We start from the raw sequence: 18,634 nt of genomic DNA on the forward strand, positions 1-18,634 counted from the left end.
AAGAAAGTATTGTTGAGTACTCTTCTGCTCAAGGCATGTAATTTAGTACTTCTGTCCTCAGATGCTCATACAATAGCCGAGATTTTTCTTAGTTCTGCTGATTTGTAAATGAAAATAATTGATTGCTGTGGATTCTGACTGGATTTAGTTGGAGGGGTAGGATGGGAGTTTAGGACAGTGTAAGTGAAAACACAGAATATGGCCTCTAATGTTCTTCAAGTGAATGTGAGGTGAGGCCTTTTAAATCCCACTCCCTTTGCCAAAGCATTTGTCAGCCTGGAGCTGTTGTGTTGTTTCAGTTTGTCATGAAGGAAATCTGCCAACATTCTTAGCGAATGTTTCCCCATCCGGGAGTGACCTCTTCACACTCAAGCATAATCACTGGTTGGCTTGCAACTTTGCCAATTAACACTGATTGTTTAGAATGTGCAGATCAGCTTTCTGAAATCAAATTTTTAATAACTCAGAGCTTATACAATAGAAGGGAAATAGTACTAAAGCTTTATGTGGGTAAGGAAGGAAGCGCCATGCAAATAAGCCTGAAGATAATTAGGTGATTTGATTCATAATTTGGAAATCACTTAAGGAAATATCGCTTGTCTGATCAGCAACATTACTAAACTATTAAAGCAATGTGCTTTTGTTTATATTTGACTTTTTCCAATGGTAAAAAGAGACTTGTGATAGCTAGCAAAGAGAAAGGCATTAGAATCTCTCGTTATCCTGAACTACTAACTATATGAATTAATATGGTGGTCTTGTGTCAATGAAATCTTATTAACCTTCCTATAAAGCACCATTTGGCTAAATTAAATTGTATTGTTTAAATATTCACAGGCAATATTGTTGTCCATGATGAAGCATCCACAACCCTGCCTGTCTTGCTTCCCCTTGACTTTTTGCTGTTCTTATCTTATCTCATGCATTGTCTAAAATCATCAGATGCCTCACATCTGAAGGCAGGAGTTAACATAGCAGCACAACACTACTCCATGCTTCTTAATTTCAAAATGAGAATAAGCATGGCTAGAGGGGCAGACTAGAATTACGGGGATCCAGATTCCAATTTCCACTTAGACTGCAATAAAACCCCCATTTACTTGGGACCCAGCAATTACAATAAAACTTACTTCTGTGCAAACATGGTCAGAATTGTGCTGTTAGCCTGAAGCTCACTGGATGACTTATATCTGTTCATGGTGTTTTCATGAAAATAAAATTATGTATGTTGGCAGTGAAGCGGGAGAGAAATAATGTATGTCACCCCAAGTCTCTTGAAGGAAAGGTGGAATATAAAGGTAAAGGTACCTCTGCCCATACGGGCCAGTCTTGCCAGACTCTAGGGTTGTGCGCTCATCTCACTCTATAGGCCGGGAGCTAGCGCTGTCCGCAGACACTTCCGGGTCACGTGGCCAGCGTGACAAGCTGCATCTGGCGAGCCAGTGCAGCACACAGAACGCCGTTTACCTTCCCGCTGGTAAGCGGTCCCTATTTATCTACTTGCACCCGAAGGTGCTTTCGAACTGCTAGGTTGGCAGGCGCTGGGACCGAACGACGGGAGCGCACCCCGCCGCGGGGATTCGAACCGCCGACCTTTCGATCGGCAAGTCCTAGGCGCTGAGGCTTTAACCCACAGCGCCACCCGCGTGGAATATATGAGGGTAATAACATAAAGGGGGGATGAACAGTTTTAATCAATTCCTAATTCAGTTTACCAATTCTCTCCCCCACCCCCTTCTATCATACATTAGCAGTTGGGTGAATGGTTCCTATGTTTTGACATGCTGGGAACTTGGAATGGACTTCCTCAGAAGGTGGTGGACTCTCCTTCATTGGTGGTTTGTAGCAGAGGCTGGATAGCCATCAGTCATGGATGCTTTAGCTGAGATTCCTCCATTGCAGGGGGTCGGACTAGGTGACCCTCAGGCTCCCTTCCAACTCTTCAATTCTATGATAAATAAATGGTCTTGCAAGTGAAAGGGAGGCTGGTACTGCTGGTACTGTGATGGTGAATCTGTTAGGACATCTCATTTTTCACTCCTTCTAGTTCTGTTCCCCCCCTGTCTGCAAGGAACAGCATGAACAGAATGCTAAATATGTCCTTATATTACTCATGGAATGGAAAGGTCACTGGAATGAGGAAAAAAAGACCCATGCCCCTAGTACAGGGTGAATGAATGAAGCTTTAGGGTTCTAAGATAACCTAGAGATTTCAAGAGGGGAGAGGTTACCAAAACCAACATAAATTTACATTTTATTTATAAATAACCCCTTGCCAAGGCAGTTGCTCTGCTCCACAGAGACAATCGCTAGGGAAAAATCTCTACAGATTAAAATCATAAATTAAAATATAAAATACACATGAACATGATAAATAAAACTACTTCTGAATTATCAATAAAGGAATGGATTGAGTTGCAAACCCAGTAGGGTAAGCCTTCTGGCACAAAGACTCTGACCAGTTTCACATGTGCCCATTTTGAGCCGCTTTCAGACAGCCATAGCAACAGTTAGAAAGACAGTTTTAAATGTGCTTGTATCAGGTTTTTAAATCAGCTGAAGGTCATGTAGGAAGGTGGGCTTACAATCGCATTGTGACCTTGCTGTGATATTTATGCTAGGAACACAGGAACCAGCTGCCTTTTACTGAGTCAGACTCATGGTCTTTCTAGCTCAGTATTGTGTACACTGACTGCAAGATTTCAGACAAGGGTCTTTCTCAGCCTCAGTGCCAGAGATCAAACCTGAGACCTTCTGGATACAAAGCATATGGTCTACCACTGAACTACCATGTAATTTCTGATACAACAGCTCTTGATTGCTACTTGGTATTCCAAGCTTCAATCTGATGGTTCCAATTGAGCCTACTGTGAACCTACTATGTTAGAAATATATTTACAGAATTTTTGTAATTCTAACAGTGTGAGTTCATACATTGTAGACTCATAGGGTTAGTTGTCCTACTCCTGGGAAGAGTAGCACTATAACTGAGAAAAGAGAGAGAATACAGTGGTACTTCAGGTTACAGATGCTTCAGGTCACAGACGCTTCAGAATCCACTAACCCAGAAATAGTACCTTGGGTTAAGAACTTTGCTTCAGGATATGAACAGAAATCGCACCACGGCGGTGCGGCAGCAACGGGAAGCCCCATTAGCTAAAGTGTTACGTCAGGTTAAGAACAGTTTCAGGTTAAGAACGGACCTCCAGAATGAATTAAGTTCTTAACCCGAGGTACCACTGTATAAAAAGCAGAGCATTCACATATACTGATTCGTATGGAATTTTGGAAAAATATATACTGTAGCTGGGTGGCTGAGGGAATCCTGAACACAGAGTTGATATTTGAGAGATGTTATCCTTTTCAGGTTGGTACAACAGAAATCATAAGGGGCTGGAGAAAAAGAGTATGGATCCCCAGGAAAGACTAGGGGTGGGATTTAACCCTCTAGCAAAATTATTGTTACCCAGAGGGTCTTTGGTGGTGGGACAGGCATCTGCCCCTCCCCCCATGGGCTCTTGCGGATATACAGTAGTTTCCCTGGGAGCATGATCTCTCCATTGACTTACATCGGGAAGGGGTGGTGATGGAGTACACAGCTTAGATCCATGTGAAAAACAAGCACAATCCTTCTTCCAAATCACTGTGATTGTAGTGTCCAGGGGAAATCATTCTGATTAAGGCCTAGACCTATAAGTTGCAATGAAAGCTCTTGCACACCACCTCTTCTCTTGAGCTTGATTTTGTGTTACTGGTATGTTTTTAAATGCAGCTGACTCTTTAACATGCAGTATTGAGGGTGGTGGGCACTGGAGCCCACAGAGTGATGCAGGGATTTATGGAATCTCTGATCCAACTGGAGGCACTCTGTTAATGGCTCAGTCTGACTCAGGCATGTGAAAACCTCATCTGCATCACCCTTATTCTCCTTGTAATTCAGGAACTATTCAGAGTCATACTATATGATACACATATTTGCAAACGTTTGTTTAGCATAATCATAACTTTGTGTTTTTGTGTGTATATTTAAAACATCTTAGATGCATGCCTAAAATATATAATGTATGTAGTAGTACCAAGACTTTGAGGAGGACAGATTACTTAATGGTTCTATCAGAATTCTCTTCACACATCCAGAACAGAAATAAGAAAAGATGAAAGCACAGGGCACTTTTGTTGTTGTTTAAAAGTTTAATTAATAAAAATGATGAGCCAGAATGTTTTATGTCTTGTATGCTTATCTCATTTGACTGCATCAGTGAACCCAAATACCTCTGCATGAGGAGCAGCAAACTCATTTGAGTCATTTAGGGAGGTGAATGAAACATGATACACTCCATGATGATCTATTAGATGTGGCTGTCATACCAAGGCAGATTTGATTTAAACAAATTCATCTGACATTCTATCCCATAAACAATGGTAGATGTGGCAGGTGATCTCGATAGGGCTGAAAATGGTTGTTCTAACCTTGGCAAATTCTTGCAGGGCTTTGACAGCAGCCTTTAACAAGAGGCATTAAAGCATTTATTCATGGGATCTTCCCATACCACTAGTTTGGCTTACTAGGACAATTGAGAATGTGGGTGTCATGTAATCACACTTACCGTGTGTGTGTGTGTGTGTGTGTGTGTAGCCGTAGCCATAGCCGTTTCAGGAAAAACAGTAATAACTCAAAGGATTGTCTCTTCTGAGCTGACTCAGCTAAGGAACAAGCTATATGTAGTTGTATGTAACTTTATACAGTGTGTTTAAAGAAAAGAAATCCCATGGGTGAGAATATGCTCAGAGACACCCTACCCTGTTCCTTAATTCTAAGGGCCAGCTAGATGTGATGCTAAATGTGTAATTAGATAGCAATTATTTCCTAGTTAGAAAAAGGAAAACATGCTGAATTCTCTCTCAATTTAAAATAAAAAATAATAAAAGATTCTGCCTCGTGCTGGTATATGCACAAATGAAAATGTCTCCTTAGCAACGAAGTATGTTCTGGAAGTAACCCAATATCAACAAATCTGTCTCAACATCTGCTTTATAGAGTTGATCCTATAAGTATGCACTTCTGGCTCCATAGTGCTAAAGGTCAATGTTATTAATGCTAACTGCAGCCTTGGGTTAACATATTCACACAGTAAGGATATCCATGTCATGGATTTGTTGATAACCATAATCCAGAAACAGCCTTCCACTTACGTTTTTCATATCACAGTTTCCTCCATTTACAGATTATTATCTCTGAGGAGAAAATGCTACACTGCCTGCCATTCATTTCTTTAAAAAAAGAAAAATTGGCTGCTGATACAAGTTGCCAGTGGGCTTGATTATTTGCAATATTCCCTCTGTGCATTTTGTGAAATGCTGGTAAAGAGCAAGGCTATTTGGATGAACTGGAGGCTGGATTCTGTTTGGAGTACATGAATCAACTTTCAGGTTATGCATTAAAATCTAAAAAACTCAAAGAACAATGATTAGCAAATATGTTTCATTAATTAGCACACTCTTGAGCAAGAGTTGTACACACACCATTTTAAGCAAGCTGTTTCAAAATTGAGAGAAACAGCTTTCATAACAGTGCTCCCAGTTTAATCCTGTCAATAGGAACTTCTAATGCAGTGGTTTTTCAGGAAATTGCCCAGCTTCTCAATCAGATTAGATTAGCAGTTTTTGAAAGAACAGTTAGAATAATCTCTTTTCAATATCTGATGAAGCAGACTCTGGTCCATGAAAGCTTATGGCATAATACATCTGTCAAGGTGCTACAAGACCCTTGGTTCTCTCTTCACTAGAGAATAAGATCTTGTCTACTTTTTGCAACCTCCAGTTTAAGTAAACAATGATCATAACAGACAGTAGACATTGTGTGCAGAATTCTCCAGAATCCCAGAAACCCACCAGAATATATGAGAAACTACTAGCTTTAGGTCAGGAAGTCACAGATTTTTAATATCACTATAGTGGAAATAGGTGTCAAAGGGTATATTTCTCTATATTTATAATCCTACATACATTACCCAATTCAGGGAAAGAAAATCCATTTTCATGCCAGCTTTTACTGTTATGTACCTGCTGATTTAACCTCTGTGGTTTAGATTACTACTTGAAAATGCACTGAAAATGGGATTAGCAAAAATGGGATTAGATTGGTATTTTTGTAATGTTTTTTATTATTATTTCCTTTTATAATGTATATAAAACAGAGAAAACAATTATAATAGAAAAATATTTAAAGATGAAAAACTAAACTGTAAAATAGATACATAGAATGAGTAGTTGCACATGAGTTAAAATAACAAAGTCCAGGTAAAGAGTAACAGCTTTATCAGATCATCAAGTATTGTTTGCTAGGCTTGTGACAAGGGTTGTCTTGAAAATGAATGTTCCACTGTATATAAAAGGTGTCTAGACATTCTAGCCCATGTCAGAATCTTAAATTATGTGTAATCTTCTCAATTATAGCTATATTCCAGAGTGAGTGGTACCAAACATCCAGTGTAATATTTGGGGCTGTTTTCCAGTGAGCTGCAATTACTATTCATGCTGCCAACATAATATATAAGACCAAGCCTTTTGACATTGTTATAATAAAAAACCTAACATTAATTTTGGACAATATTTTCTTTGGTAATATTTATTTCTGTCAAAATTAATTTCCAATAATCTTGCACCAGCTGAAATTCCCACCATAAATTATAATATGTACCAAGTTTATTTTAACCCCTCCAACAATTACCGGTAGGTGATATAGAAGAAAACATTTTTGACATTTGCAAAGGAGTGTTATACCATCTGTGTGATAATTTTTACAGGGCCAGGCCACTGGAAACAGATTTTAATGGTTGTGCTTCCTAACCCTGAGAAGAATTTATGTGCCAGTGGATGAGATGATTATTATGTCCCTAAAAAGATGGTGTGGGGGGGAAATATGGTACTACATAGGGGAGAGAATTATAGGGTTTGGCTGTTAAGGCTTGGAAAGTTCTTACAGTAAAGCAGAATCAAGACTGACCCAAAACATTTTGATGCTTACGGTATCCCTTTTCATATACTGAAGTTGATTGGACTGGTGCTTGAATCATAATTTGACACTGGGATGTGACAGTTTCTTCCTGAGAGCAATAGGCTAGTTTAGGAGGCGCAGGGCAGACTGCCCTCCAACACCTCAAACCGCCTCCCAACACTTGCAGCCTGAAGCAGTTGCCTCACTCAGCCTAAATATAGGGCCAACCCTGAGCTGAATCTTTATAATCTTTGCCAGATTGAACAGGCAAAATGGACTGAGTGACATCTGATGCTGTAGAACACGTAAATTTCCTGGAAATTATTATAATGTATATTGATTTGGCATTTTCATCCATTGCACCCACACACATTTAGTCTATCCTCCTAGATTCATTATGTATTCAAATATATTAAAATCAGTTGTGTTCTTGATATGATAGTGGAACAGAGCAATTGGACAATGAACAAGGAAGGAAAGCTAACACAAACTGAATAATGGAGGTACAGGGACTCAGTCTTGGCTCTTACAGTTTTGGGATTGTCTTTCTCAAAAAAGGAATATTGAATTTGGAATATTGAATATGAAAGGCTGAACTTCATGTATTAATTTTAAATAACCATCTATTTCTTGCAGGCCTCTAGTAAGAATACATTGCAGGTATACAACTTCAGTTCATTTTAGCAGGATTCCCTAGAAGTAGATTGCATGCACGTTAAGTTAGAAAAGTAGCTCTTAGGAAGTATTAAGCTCCAGGTGATGGGTGGTAAAATTATTCATCTTGCAAGAAATTTAATCATAATTGTAAACCAGCCCTCAGAAATGTCCAAATGTTTGTACTTAGGTCTCAGCATTTGTACATTAATTATATAGTGTTTGAAGTATTTCCAGGGATCATTGCAAGTTGAAGAATTTTACCACCTGGAGCTAAATGCTTCCTGAGAGTTAGTTATCAAACTGAACATGCTCCCAATCTACTTCTGTGGAATCTTGCTAAAATTATAGTATAATTGGGTGGACAATAAGGATAGCCTCATGCCTTTTTTCTGGAACATAATGGGAATTTTGTTAACTTGCATTGTTCTGCTTAGCCAGTGTGGTATAGTGGTTAAGAGCGGTAGTCTCGTAATCTGGGGAACCGGGTTTGCGTCTCCGCTCCTCCACATGCAGCTGCTGGGTGACCTTGGGCCAGTCACACTTCTTTGAAGTCTCTCAGCCCCACTCACCTCACAGAGTGTTTGTTGTGGGGGAGGAAGGGAAAGGAGAATGTTAGCCGCTATGACTCCTTAAAGGTAGTGAAAGGCGGGATATCAAATCCAAACTCTTCTTCTTCTTCTCCTCTTAGAAAGTGTGTTAACCTTAGATGTATGACATAAGTTGAGGTAATGGCTTCTTGTTTTCATATTATTTCAGATAAAGAAAGTAGCACTGTATGCCTACAGAGTGGCACTCAGCCACGGATAATTGTAGCATCATCATCATCATCTGGTTTCCCCAGCCACTCTGGGCAGCTTCCAGCAAAATATTAAAATACAATAATTCATCAAATATTAAAAGCTTCCCTAAACAGGACTGCCTTCAGATGTCTTCTAAAAGTCAGATAGTTGTTTATTTCTTTGACATCTGGTGGGAGGGCATTCCATAGGGTGGGTGCCACTACCAAGAAGGCCTGGTTCCCCGTAACTTCACTTTTCGCAGTGAGGGAACCGCCAGAAGGCCCTCGGCACTGGACCTCAGTGTCCAGGCTGAACGATGGGGGTGGAGATGCTCCTTCAGGTATACTGGGCTGAGGCCATTTAGGGCTTTAAAGGTCAGCACCAACACTTTGAATTGTGCCTGGAAACGTACTGGGAGCCAATGTAGGTCTTTCAGGACTGGTGTTCTGTGGTCTCGGCGGCCACTCCCAGTCACCAGTCTAGCTGCCGCATTCTGGATTAATTGTAGTTTCCAGGTCACCTTCAAAAGTAGCCCCACGTAGAGCACATTGCAGTAGTCCAAGCAGGAGATAACCAGAGCATGAACCACTCTGGCAAGACAGTCCATGGGCAGGTAGGGTCTCAGCCTGCGTACCAAATGGAGCTGGTAGGCAGCTGCCCTGGACACAGAATTGACCTTCCCCTCTATGGATAGCTGTGAATCCAAAATGACTCCCAGGCTGCACACCTGGTCCTTCAGGGGCACAGTTACCCCATTCAGGACCAGAGAGTCCTCCATACCCACTCCCTCTTCCCCCCAAACAGTACTTCTGTCTTGTCAGGATTCAATCTCAATCTGATAGCCGCCATCCATCCTCCAACTGCCTCCAGACACTCACACAGGACCTTCACCGCCTTCACTGGTTCCAATTTAAAACTGGAACACAGATGCATAATATGGCAGCTTTTCTACTGGGCCTGAAGAGCATCTGACTTAGCCAAAGGTTTAACTATGTGTTTCTGACTATAGAGGCTAAAGTGATGAATGTGATTTTTAAAAATTAAATCCGTTATTAGATCAGTCTATTGGGCTGTTCTCATCTCTCTCTCCTTCCCTCCTTCAAACATGTATTTTGCTTCCTCTTTCTCACATTTTTTCTACTGCAGTGGTTCTCAAATTTTATTCTGGGAAGTTCCCTGGAGTTTATTGTAACCTTATGAGGGGTTCCTAAATTAAAAGATTAGTAGTAGTGAACAAGCTTCTCTGAGGGACTATGGGTCAATAAACAGCTTCCCATCAAACATGACTTACTAGCAGGTGTAGTTAGACATGTGAGGTTAGCAAGATCCTTAAACTGGTTTATTTTAAAATGGGAAATTTTTATAAGAAAACCAAATAAACATTCAAAACATCCTGATGTAAAATAAATCCTAGCAAATAAATCCTAGCTTTGGGATTGAAGCAGCTAGTTAAAATGTTTTTTTCTTTTCTTTCCACCAAAGTGTTCTACTATTGCAGTGTTTGTTACACTGTCACCATAGTCCTCATTATAAACATTTTAATTATGACCTTTCCTTTAGAGATAAAGATCTGTTTTCTATCTGAACCTCTGCTCACCAATCTCTCTTCCTATTTTCCCTCAGAGGGCTCTCAAACGAATTCCTAACTGTCATTTCTAAGGGGCCTCTGTCAGCAGCACCTGCTTTCTTCCCCAGGTTCTAAAAGGGGTTTCCCTCACTCAGTGCAGGGCCACCTCTTCTCAGAAGCCTGAGAAGGATTCCAAGTTACCTCACAACAGATAATATATTATCAGTTAAATGTCAATTTTATAAACCGCATACAACTTTATAAATACCATTCACCTAAATACCAGTTACATAACAATGCTGACCCAAAATTACAGTTTACAATTTAACTTTAGTGGCTGTATATTGTGCTACATGCCAACATGCTCGGATTAACATCAGAGAGGGCCCTGCAGCATTGTTCTTTCTACAGTCTGAAGTTAGGCAGGCAGCTATGTGAAAAAAAGCCTTTATTGTTATAATGGCACCGATGTTATTGAGTGTTCTCCCCAGAGAGGCCTGCCTGGCTTCTTCATTGTTTAGCCTTTCCTGGTTAATGATACATTGCTTTTAAAAAGGCTTTTGTGGAGAGATGGCTAGTTGATTATTAGTGGGCACTGGTGTTTTTTCCCTTGTACCTGTCTATTAGGTAGATCAGTGTTATTATCTCCAGAGTCACAGATGTGGGGAGGGCTTTAAACCAGAGGAAGTTGCTTGCCAAAAGCCACTACTAAATTAGTAGCTAAAGTGAACTTTGAAATGGAGACTCTGTGGTTCACAATTCAGATCTCTTATTCACAACTCTACATTAATGCATTAATGGAAATTGAACACAAAGAATTTCAGAACATAGTTTTTCAGCATCAGGTTTTTCATAGTTGGCTGGTTAAAAAAGAAAGCAAAATGGATCCAATGAGATTTCGGGGTGGATTCTGATTTTAATGTGTATATAATAATGGTTTGTTTTTGGTTTGGTTGATGATAAAAACAAATAAAATGACAAATCCTATTTAGCTAAAAAACATGTTTAACTGGATCAGAATGCCATATGTTAGATATTCAGTTTAATTTACAATTGTTATTTGAGCTTGTTTCATTATTTGAAGTTAGAATAGTTTAATGGGTATAGATACTGTTTTTCTGTGGTGATTCTGATGTGTGTAGCTTGTGAGCATATCTAAAATGGGGAAAGTCAGAGTCCTCACACTGGTCTGACCAGTGTTTTCCTGATACAGAACAGAATTTCAAATCCATTGCAAGAAGATAGAAAGGAGAAGGGGAACAAAACAGACTGGCCCATTGATTTGTAAGGTTTGACACCATATTGACTGAGATGCTGCTTCATTGTCACTAGGCCCAGACCTGTAGTGTAACCTGGAAGAAAGCAGCACACTGGAGATTCCAGTTTAGGACCTAGTGAGTTTAGGATCACACCAAATGGTTGTCCTGTGAAAAAAGATAGTCATCTCCATCTTGGAGTCCCAGCTCCATTTCTCATAATGGTGTATTACTGCAATTTCTATACTACATGGAATTAACAACACTGTTTCTTGTTTTGTCTTTTCTGCAGGAACGAGTGGAATATCTCTTTCTCATAATTTTTACAGTGGAAGCATTTTTAAAAGTAATAGCATATGGACTTCTCTTTCACCCTAACGCTTACCTCCGCAATGGCTGGAATTTACTAGATTTTATAATTGTGGTAGTAGGGTAAGTATTCATGGTTTATGTATGTGTTTCCTTTATTTAAACACAAAATGGGAATGAGATATTGTGTCTGTATGATGAAATTAAATACATTCTACCTTTTCGGGCAGGGCTGTGGTGCCTTTACAGAAATCTGGCAAAAAAAGCTTTTCCAATTCAGAGGTTGAGGTGGCTTTTAGAATCATCAAAGTTATCAACATTAAGGATAAACTTAAGTTTTGTTGGGTGAAATAAGCCTTCTTTGAGGCCAGAATTCACATGACATGGAAGATGAGTGACAGGACTTCCCTAACAATGTTTTATTTGTTCAGAGGAGGTTGTGGTTTCTGATTGGGGTTGCAGCTCTGAAAAGTGGCTCAAACTTTTCTTCCAACCTTTCCCTGATTTAGAGTAAACATTGGCTATTGCTTCTGATTTGTTTGGAAAGAAAAAAAAATCACGAGCACCACTTTGGGTGACATGGCATCCCAAGGCTTTTGGTTTGTTGTTCCCAGTGCAGTGAAGTGAAGACTTTTGAGCAGCATGCACCACCAGTACACTGCTCATTCACACTAAATCTGAGTTAAACAATAACTATGTTTTCAAGTGATGTGGAAACCAGCCATAGCCAAGCGATCATATGATGAAACCACATTTTGTATTATAATTTGCACAGATTTAGCTTAAATTAGGTTAAAGTAAATTAATTAGCACCTAACTTTCAAAGCCAGTTTTCAAAATACATTATTTCTAAGAGAGAAGATAGAGTAATAATGACAGCAGTAAATCTATGTGGAGCTATTAAATGAAAAACTGATCACAATCTTGGCATAAGTGCCTTTTCTGCTATAAGTGGGTCTCTTCAGTCATACTAATGAGTAATGATGACTGCATAGCTACTATAGAACTTTTGTCCCCTATTACTGTGTAGGCAATTCCAGATAGTAGTTCCTACAGCTCCAGCACAGGATGAACCTCAAATAGGGATTATTTGACAATACATGGCTTAGCAGTATGGTAGCTAGGGTACACTGATGTGCCACCTGTGCTAATTTGTATTTTAGGGATATTGTCTTGGTGAGTTTCCCCGCATACTCCTGCCCTTTTTCATGTTGATGCCAGCTGACTGACATCAAGATTTCCAAACAATAATTGATTCCTACTACTTTCCAGTATGCTGTGGAATCTCTAAAAGGGATTAGTTATGTGCAGTATAAACAGCATCACAGCTTTGCAGTGTTAATTAATTTGAAATAATCATGGAATCAGAAACACCCTGAAACCAATTCACTAGCTGTTTTAGGTGACAGATAATCTCACTGAGCATGCATGCTTATCACTAAAGTAGGGCATTTTAATGAGCTTCCAATGGGTTGTATCCAGTGTTGTCCTTCTGTTCATTAAAGGCTATTTGGTCAATCAACTTCTTCCATGAATGGAAGGACAAAGAGGTGATTGTTTGCAAATTGACCCTTTCTTGTCAGCTCTCACACATGAGTTGCCAATTGCTGTATAGCTCAGTTGGTTAGAGCATGGTGCTGATAGCACCAAGGTTGCTGGTTTGATTCCCCTACAAAATAGCTGCATATTCCTGCATTGCAAGGGGTTGGATTTCCAACTATTATATGCTATAACTCTATTATTCTATCTGACACACGTGGGAACCATGGCACATGGAAGGCTTTTTAGGTGCCCTTGGGCAGGCGACCGAAACACTGAACTTCTAAGTAATCTCTGTGAAATGGCAGCAGCAGCATTTGTGTGTGCATGTGTAAAATAAATATTTTATGATCTCCACAATCAGGATGAGCAGAACATAACTGATTGTCCATGGTAAGCATAAGGGTTGTTGGAGTATATGTGTCTTTCTCATTTTGTGTTATGTCATGCTCTCCATGGCAGCCACTTTATGTTATGCCACACACATCCATAACAGCTCTTTTGTGGCTGGTGTCCCTAGTACTCTCTTAAAATTGAAAATGTGCTCACCAGTCCAAAAAGGTTGGCAACCCCTGACCTACACTGTCCTAGAGAATTCCCTGACATTATGGTCACCAAACAGGATACTATTTGGTGCACCACCCAATAAGGGTCACAATCTGGTCTATGGGGTCACGAAGAGTCGGACACGACTAAACGACTAAACAACAACAACAGCTCAGTAACAGGACACCTTTGCATAGTTTCCTTAGGGCCTGGCCTGACTGAAGGCCCAACCCAATCATCACACTGCTTCTGATCTCAGCCTTTCTGGACCTCAGCTACTGACCAGTATTACCAGCTGTTGGTGCCACTCACAGCAGTAAAAACATTGTGCCATCAATGAGCCTGCCTACCAGGGATGCTTTACTTCAAGTTCTGTTTCAGAAAGAAGAGACTGGTTTGCTTATGTTAGCAATATGAAACTGTACCGAGAAAAAGGAAGAATAAGAAATGCAAGAAATGGATCCAGACCCAATTATACTCTTCGGAAGGAAGACACACTTAAAGATTTGTAGTTTTGTAACAATTATCCTTGCACTGGGACAAATGCTGCTTTTTTAGTAGCTGCTTTTTTAAAAAATGGATTTAACCTCAGATAATTTGTGGCCTTTTTACAATTGAACCATTAAATACTGCTTTGAGGAAAAAGTCCCTTTGCACAGGTTTCTGTCATTAAGCTGTATATAAGTGTTACTAGCTGAGCGAAGGGATCAGACGTCGGTCTAATGAGACAGAAAATCTTGAACTGGTTATCATAGTCAAAACACTGCTTTACTTATTAAGTTTGTTTTTCTTTTCTTCTCGAAAATGGATAACATTAAACTGTAGATTTAATGTCTTAAGAGGACACAATTTAGTTGTAAGAAAACAGAATGATACTGTTCGGACTTAATATTACAGTATAGACAAAACTAATACCATGTTTTTGGAAAGATGATTAGCCATACATTTAACAACAGAGAAATACAGCAGAGACAGTTATTCACCCACTAACTCATGAGTATTAGTGAGATAATTAATTATAGCCGATCCTCTAGAGTCCCATGTGTGTAGAGTCTGTAGGGCTTGTAGATAAAGGTCCCCAATAGTAGAGTTTAAATCTTAATAAACTTCGTAAGATAGCAAAAAGTCATTTCAGGCTGGTTCTATTTTGCGAATAGGATTCATTCACATGCTGGTAAAATTGGGTTGTTGTAAGTTTTGTTTTCTTATTTTTTGTTTTTTGTTTTTGCATTGTTTTTATACTTCTTTATTGTGATCTACCCAAATAACTGTATGTTATGGGACAGGTGGCGCTGTGGTCTAAACCACTGAGCCTCTTGGGCTTGCTGATCAGAAGGTTGGCGGTTTGAATCCACATGACTAAGCTCCTGTTGCTCTGTCCCAGCTGCTGCCAACCTAGCAGTTCAAAAGCATACCAGTGCTTTAGGTACCGCTGCGGTGGGAAAGTAAACAGTATTTCTGTGTGCTCTGGCTTCCGTCACGGTGTTCCATTGCACCAGAAGCCGTTTATTCATGCTGGCCACATGATCCAGAAAACTGTCTGGGGACAAATGCCATCTCCCTCAGCCTGAAAAGCAAGATGAGCACTACAACCCCATAGTCAGCTTTGACTGGACTTAACCGTTCAGGGGTCCTTTACCTTAACTTTATGGGATGGCATATACATGTTGATACATATATAAATAAGGGGTGTGTGTGGCATCTGTAGTTATCTCTGTAATCTAATTATATCTGATAAATGCAACCTGACTCTTTTACCCTCAGCCCCATCAATGGCCAGCCCTTTCCATTGGCCTGCCTAGCCCCAACCGCCTTTCCTCTCTCAGACTCCATCACTTTGCATAGTATGGGATGTTGAGAGAGAATTATACCCTCCTATTGTTCTATTATTTGTTTAGTAATCACCTTGGTTTCGCCTCATTGATTCATCTTCACTTTTATTCCCTTTTCCCTAATGTGAAGATTATAACTGAGAGCAGAGACTTATTTAAGTTTTTTGTACAGCACCTAGGAATTTCAGGCATAAAAGAATGTGTTTTGGGCAGCAGCTCCCCAGTTTTAGAAAGACCTCATCAGCGAGGCTATCTCACATGTCCATTGATTTATTTTCAGCTTCGGGCAATGACCTTGTTTATTTTCCCAGGCCTTTAAAAATAATTCTATTAATATTTCACTGTGGTTTTAGGATGTTGTCTTAGCTCTGTGAAGAGAATTTTGTGACTCTGTATTACATTTTATGCTTGTGGCTGAAATTGTGTTTCCCTCTGGTCTGTTATTGTTTTGTTTTACAGAATCTGGGGGCTGCTATTTGATTGGTTTTATTGGATTGGGGTTTTAGGGCTTTGACAACAGTGTCACTCAGCTGATGGTATGGCTTCAATCATTGAAACAAGGAGGGAAGACTTTGTCCACAATTTCCACTACCTCTGTATCCCTAAATCTTCTCTAGGGGGTCCCCCAACCCCCTGAAGCAGATTTGAGGTGAGTGAGAGTGGGACGGGGAGAGAGAGAAGAATCACTGAAAATTGTTGCTCTCCTGTTCCACTTTACCATCAGCTGAGTGGCTCTATAGAATACAACCTTTAATTTTTTGTAACTGTTCGTTGCCTAGGTTATGGGTAGGCATAAGAGGAACTCAGTTTCACTCTCTTTGTTTCTCATTTTTCCATTCTTAAGTTTTCTACATTTCCACATATATTTAGCATTTTTAAAACAGTCTTCATGAAAATATTTCTGCATTTAGATACGAATTTCAGACAAATATACACATATGCATTTCTTTAGTCTATTTTCACTAATAAATGCATTTTTATGCACACTTTACCTCAGTGTATGCCTCAGTATATGTTATACATATTGGCTGAAGAATTGCACTGTAAAATTTGGAGATTGCAAATTTCAAAGGATGGCTGTGTTTCAGTTCACATATTGTTTTGGAAAGTGCAAATTAGCTAGCTTTGCTTTTAAATGCAAACTGAATTGAATTTCTCCTCTATCACAAGTTACGGGATGACTGATCATTGCGGGGGGAGGGAAATAAAGGAAAAGCCACTGGAAATATACCTAGGAGATATTGTGAGTGACATCCCATATTTAGCTCATTTGTTTTCCATGTGTGGAGGAGAATGAGTTCCTTTCAAAATACAACAATGGAAGATGGATCATCTTAAGGAAAATGGAAAGCAGCATGTCTTCACAACGAGAGACGATTGAGATGTATGACTGAAAATGAGGCTTCTACTCTTTTTTCATGATATGCCTAGTGAGGGAACAGTCACCATGATTTTTACTGCAGGAAATTTTGAAAGAATGCTGTGCAAAGTGTAAGATGGGTGCACTTGCATGGCTGGGAACAAGCTTTCTATAATATTTCCATGTGATGCAGAGACTGCACAGAGCAGATGAGAAGGGATGTCTCCAGCCATAATTGGACTATAGCAAAGATCTTCCATTTGACAGTCCACATTACATGTTAACATGAGCATAATAGCTAATACCACCCTGGGCTTGGCAAGCTTCCTTCTATGAATTTGCGGGCAAGATTCTGGTTTTGGAGAGATTTTAGTAAAGCTGTAAAACACTATCAGAGAAACCTTTTGCAGTGAACTCTCCTTCACAGGCTCCCAGAGGACTGGGACGACTGCAGACACGTCACTCATCATCTGGTGAGAGGATTATGTTTAGCAGAGGAGCAGAAATATTTGAATAGGAAACAGAACACGTTCCTAATGCTTGTTCACTGGACTGTAAGAAATATGCAGAGCCAAATTTGGCATCTGCTGTCCTTTTGAGCACCATCTAATTACAAAACAAAAAACCCAAAATTTTTGTGCAAGATTCTTCTAATAATTCATGAAGGAGATTTATAACTTTAAAGGTGCTTTAAAAGCTTTATGCCTTTTGTCCTTACAACAACCCTGTGGTGTATGCCATTATTATTTCCCTTTTAGATATTAAAGTAAAGGTAAAGGTACCCCTGCCCGTACGGGCCAGTCTTGACAGACTCTAGGGTTGTGCGCCCATCTCACTCAAGAGGCCGGGGGCCAGCGCTGTCCGGAGACACTTCCGGGTCATGTGGCCAGTGTGACATCGCTGCTCTGGTGAGCCAGAGCCGCACACGGAAGCACCGTTTACCTTCCCGCTAGTAAGCGGTCCCTATTTATCTACTTGCACCCGGGAGTGCTTTCGAACTGCTAGGTTGGCAGGCGCTGGGACTGAACAACGGGAGCGCATCCCGCCACGGGGATTCGAACCGCCGACCTTTCAATCAGCAAGCCCTAGGCGCTGAGGCTTTTACCCACAGCGCCACCCGCGTTATTAGATAATTCTAAATACAAATAGATATTAGATAATTCTAAATACATTTACTTGGCAGCAAATCCACTGAGGTAAGTGGGACTTGTTTGCTGATAAGTATGTTTGGGATTAATCTAAGGGTGAGCAAATTACTATAAAACTCTTTAGTAAACTGAGCAAGTAACTGAACCAATTCCTTAAAGGTATTTTATACATTTTACTCCCTGGTTTTGAGAGCCTATAGTGTCTAAGCATGTGTGCCCATCTACTTTCTGTGTGTATTCAAGTCTTCCTTCTCATACACTATTACAGCCCAATGTATTTACATTAATTAATATGCTAGTAACACCAGAGAGTTACCAGTGTGGTGTAGTGGTTAAGAGCGGTAGACTCGTAATCTGGTGAACCAGGTTTGTGTCTCCGCTCCTCCACATGCAGCTGCTGGGTGACCTTGGGCTAGTCACACTTCTTTGAAGTCTATCAGCCCCACTCACCTCACAAGAGTGTTTGTTGTGGGGGAGGAAGGGAAAGGAGAATGTTAGCCGCTTTGAGACTCCTTCGGGTAGTGATAAAGCGGGATATCAAATCCAAACTCTTCTTCTTCTGAAGGTGGCTGTGAAGCCCTGCAATCCTTAAGCCACTTCAGAGCGCAAACAGCAGTTGTGGGTTGCTATTAACTAATTTATTA

General features: G+C 40.1%; 1 protein-coding gene across 17 annotated transcripts in view; it reads left to right on the forward strand.

Annotated features, from left to right (window-relative positions):
• The window catches only part of CACNA1C (calcium voltage-gated channel subunit alpha1 C), a 518,169-nt gene that overhangs the window by 289,349 nt on the left and 210,186 nt on the right, over positions 1–18,634 (forward strand). For all 17 annotated transcript variants that reach the window (XM_077935171.1, XM_077935172.1, XM_077935174.1 and 14 more), the window contains exon 4: positions 11,549–11,688. In XM_077935171.1, coding sequence (XP_077791297.1) covers positions 11,549–11,688 — 140 coding nt within the window. The remainder of the gene's footprint in view (positions 1–11,548; positions 11,689–18,634) is intronic.

Source organism: Podarcis muralis, chromosome 10 (genome assembly GCF_964188315.1).
Source record: "Podarcis muralis chromosome 10, rPodMur119.hap1.1, whole genome shotgun sequence".
Classification (NCBI taxonomy): Eukaryota; Metazoa; Chordata; class Lepidosauria; order Squamata; family Lacertidae; genus Podarcis; species Podarcis muralis.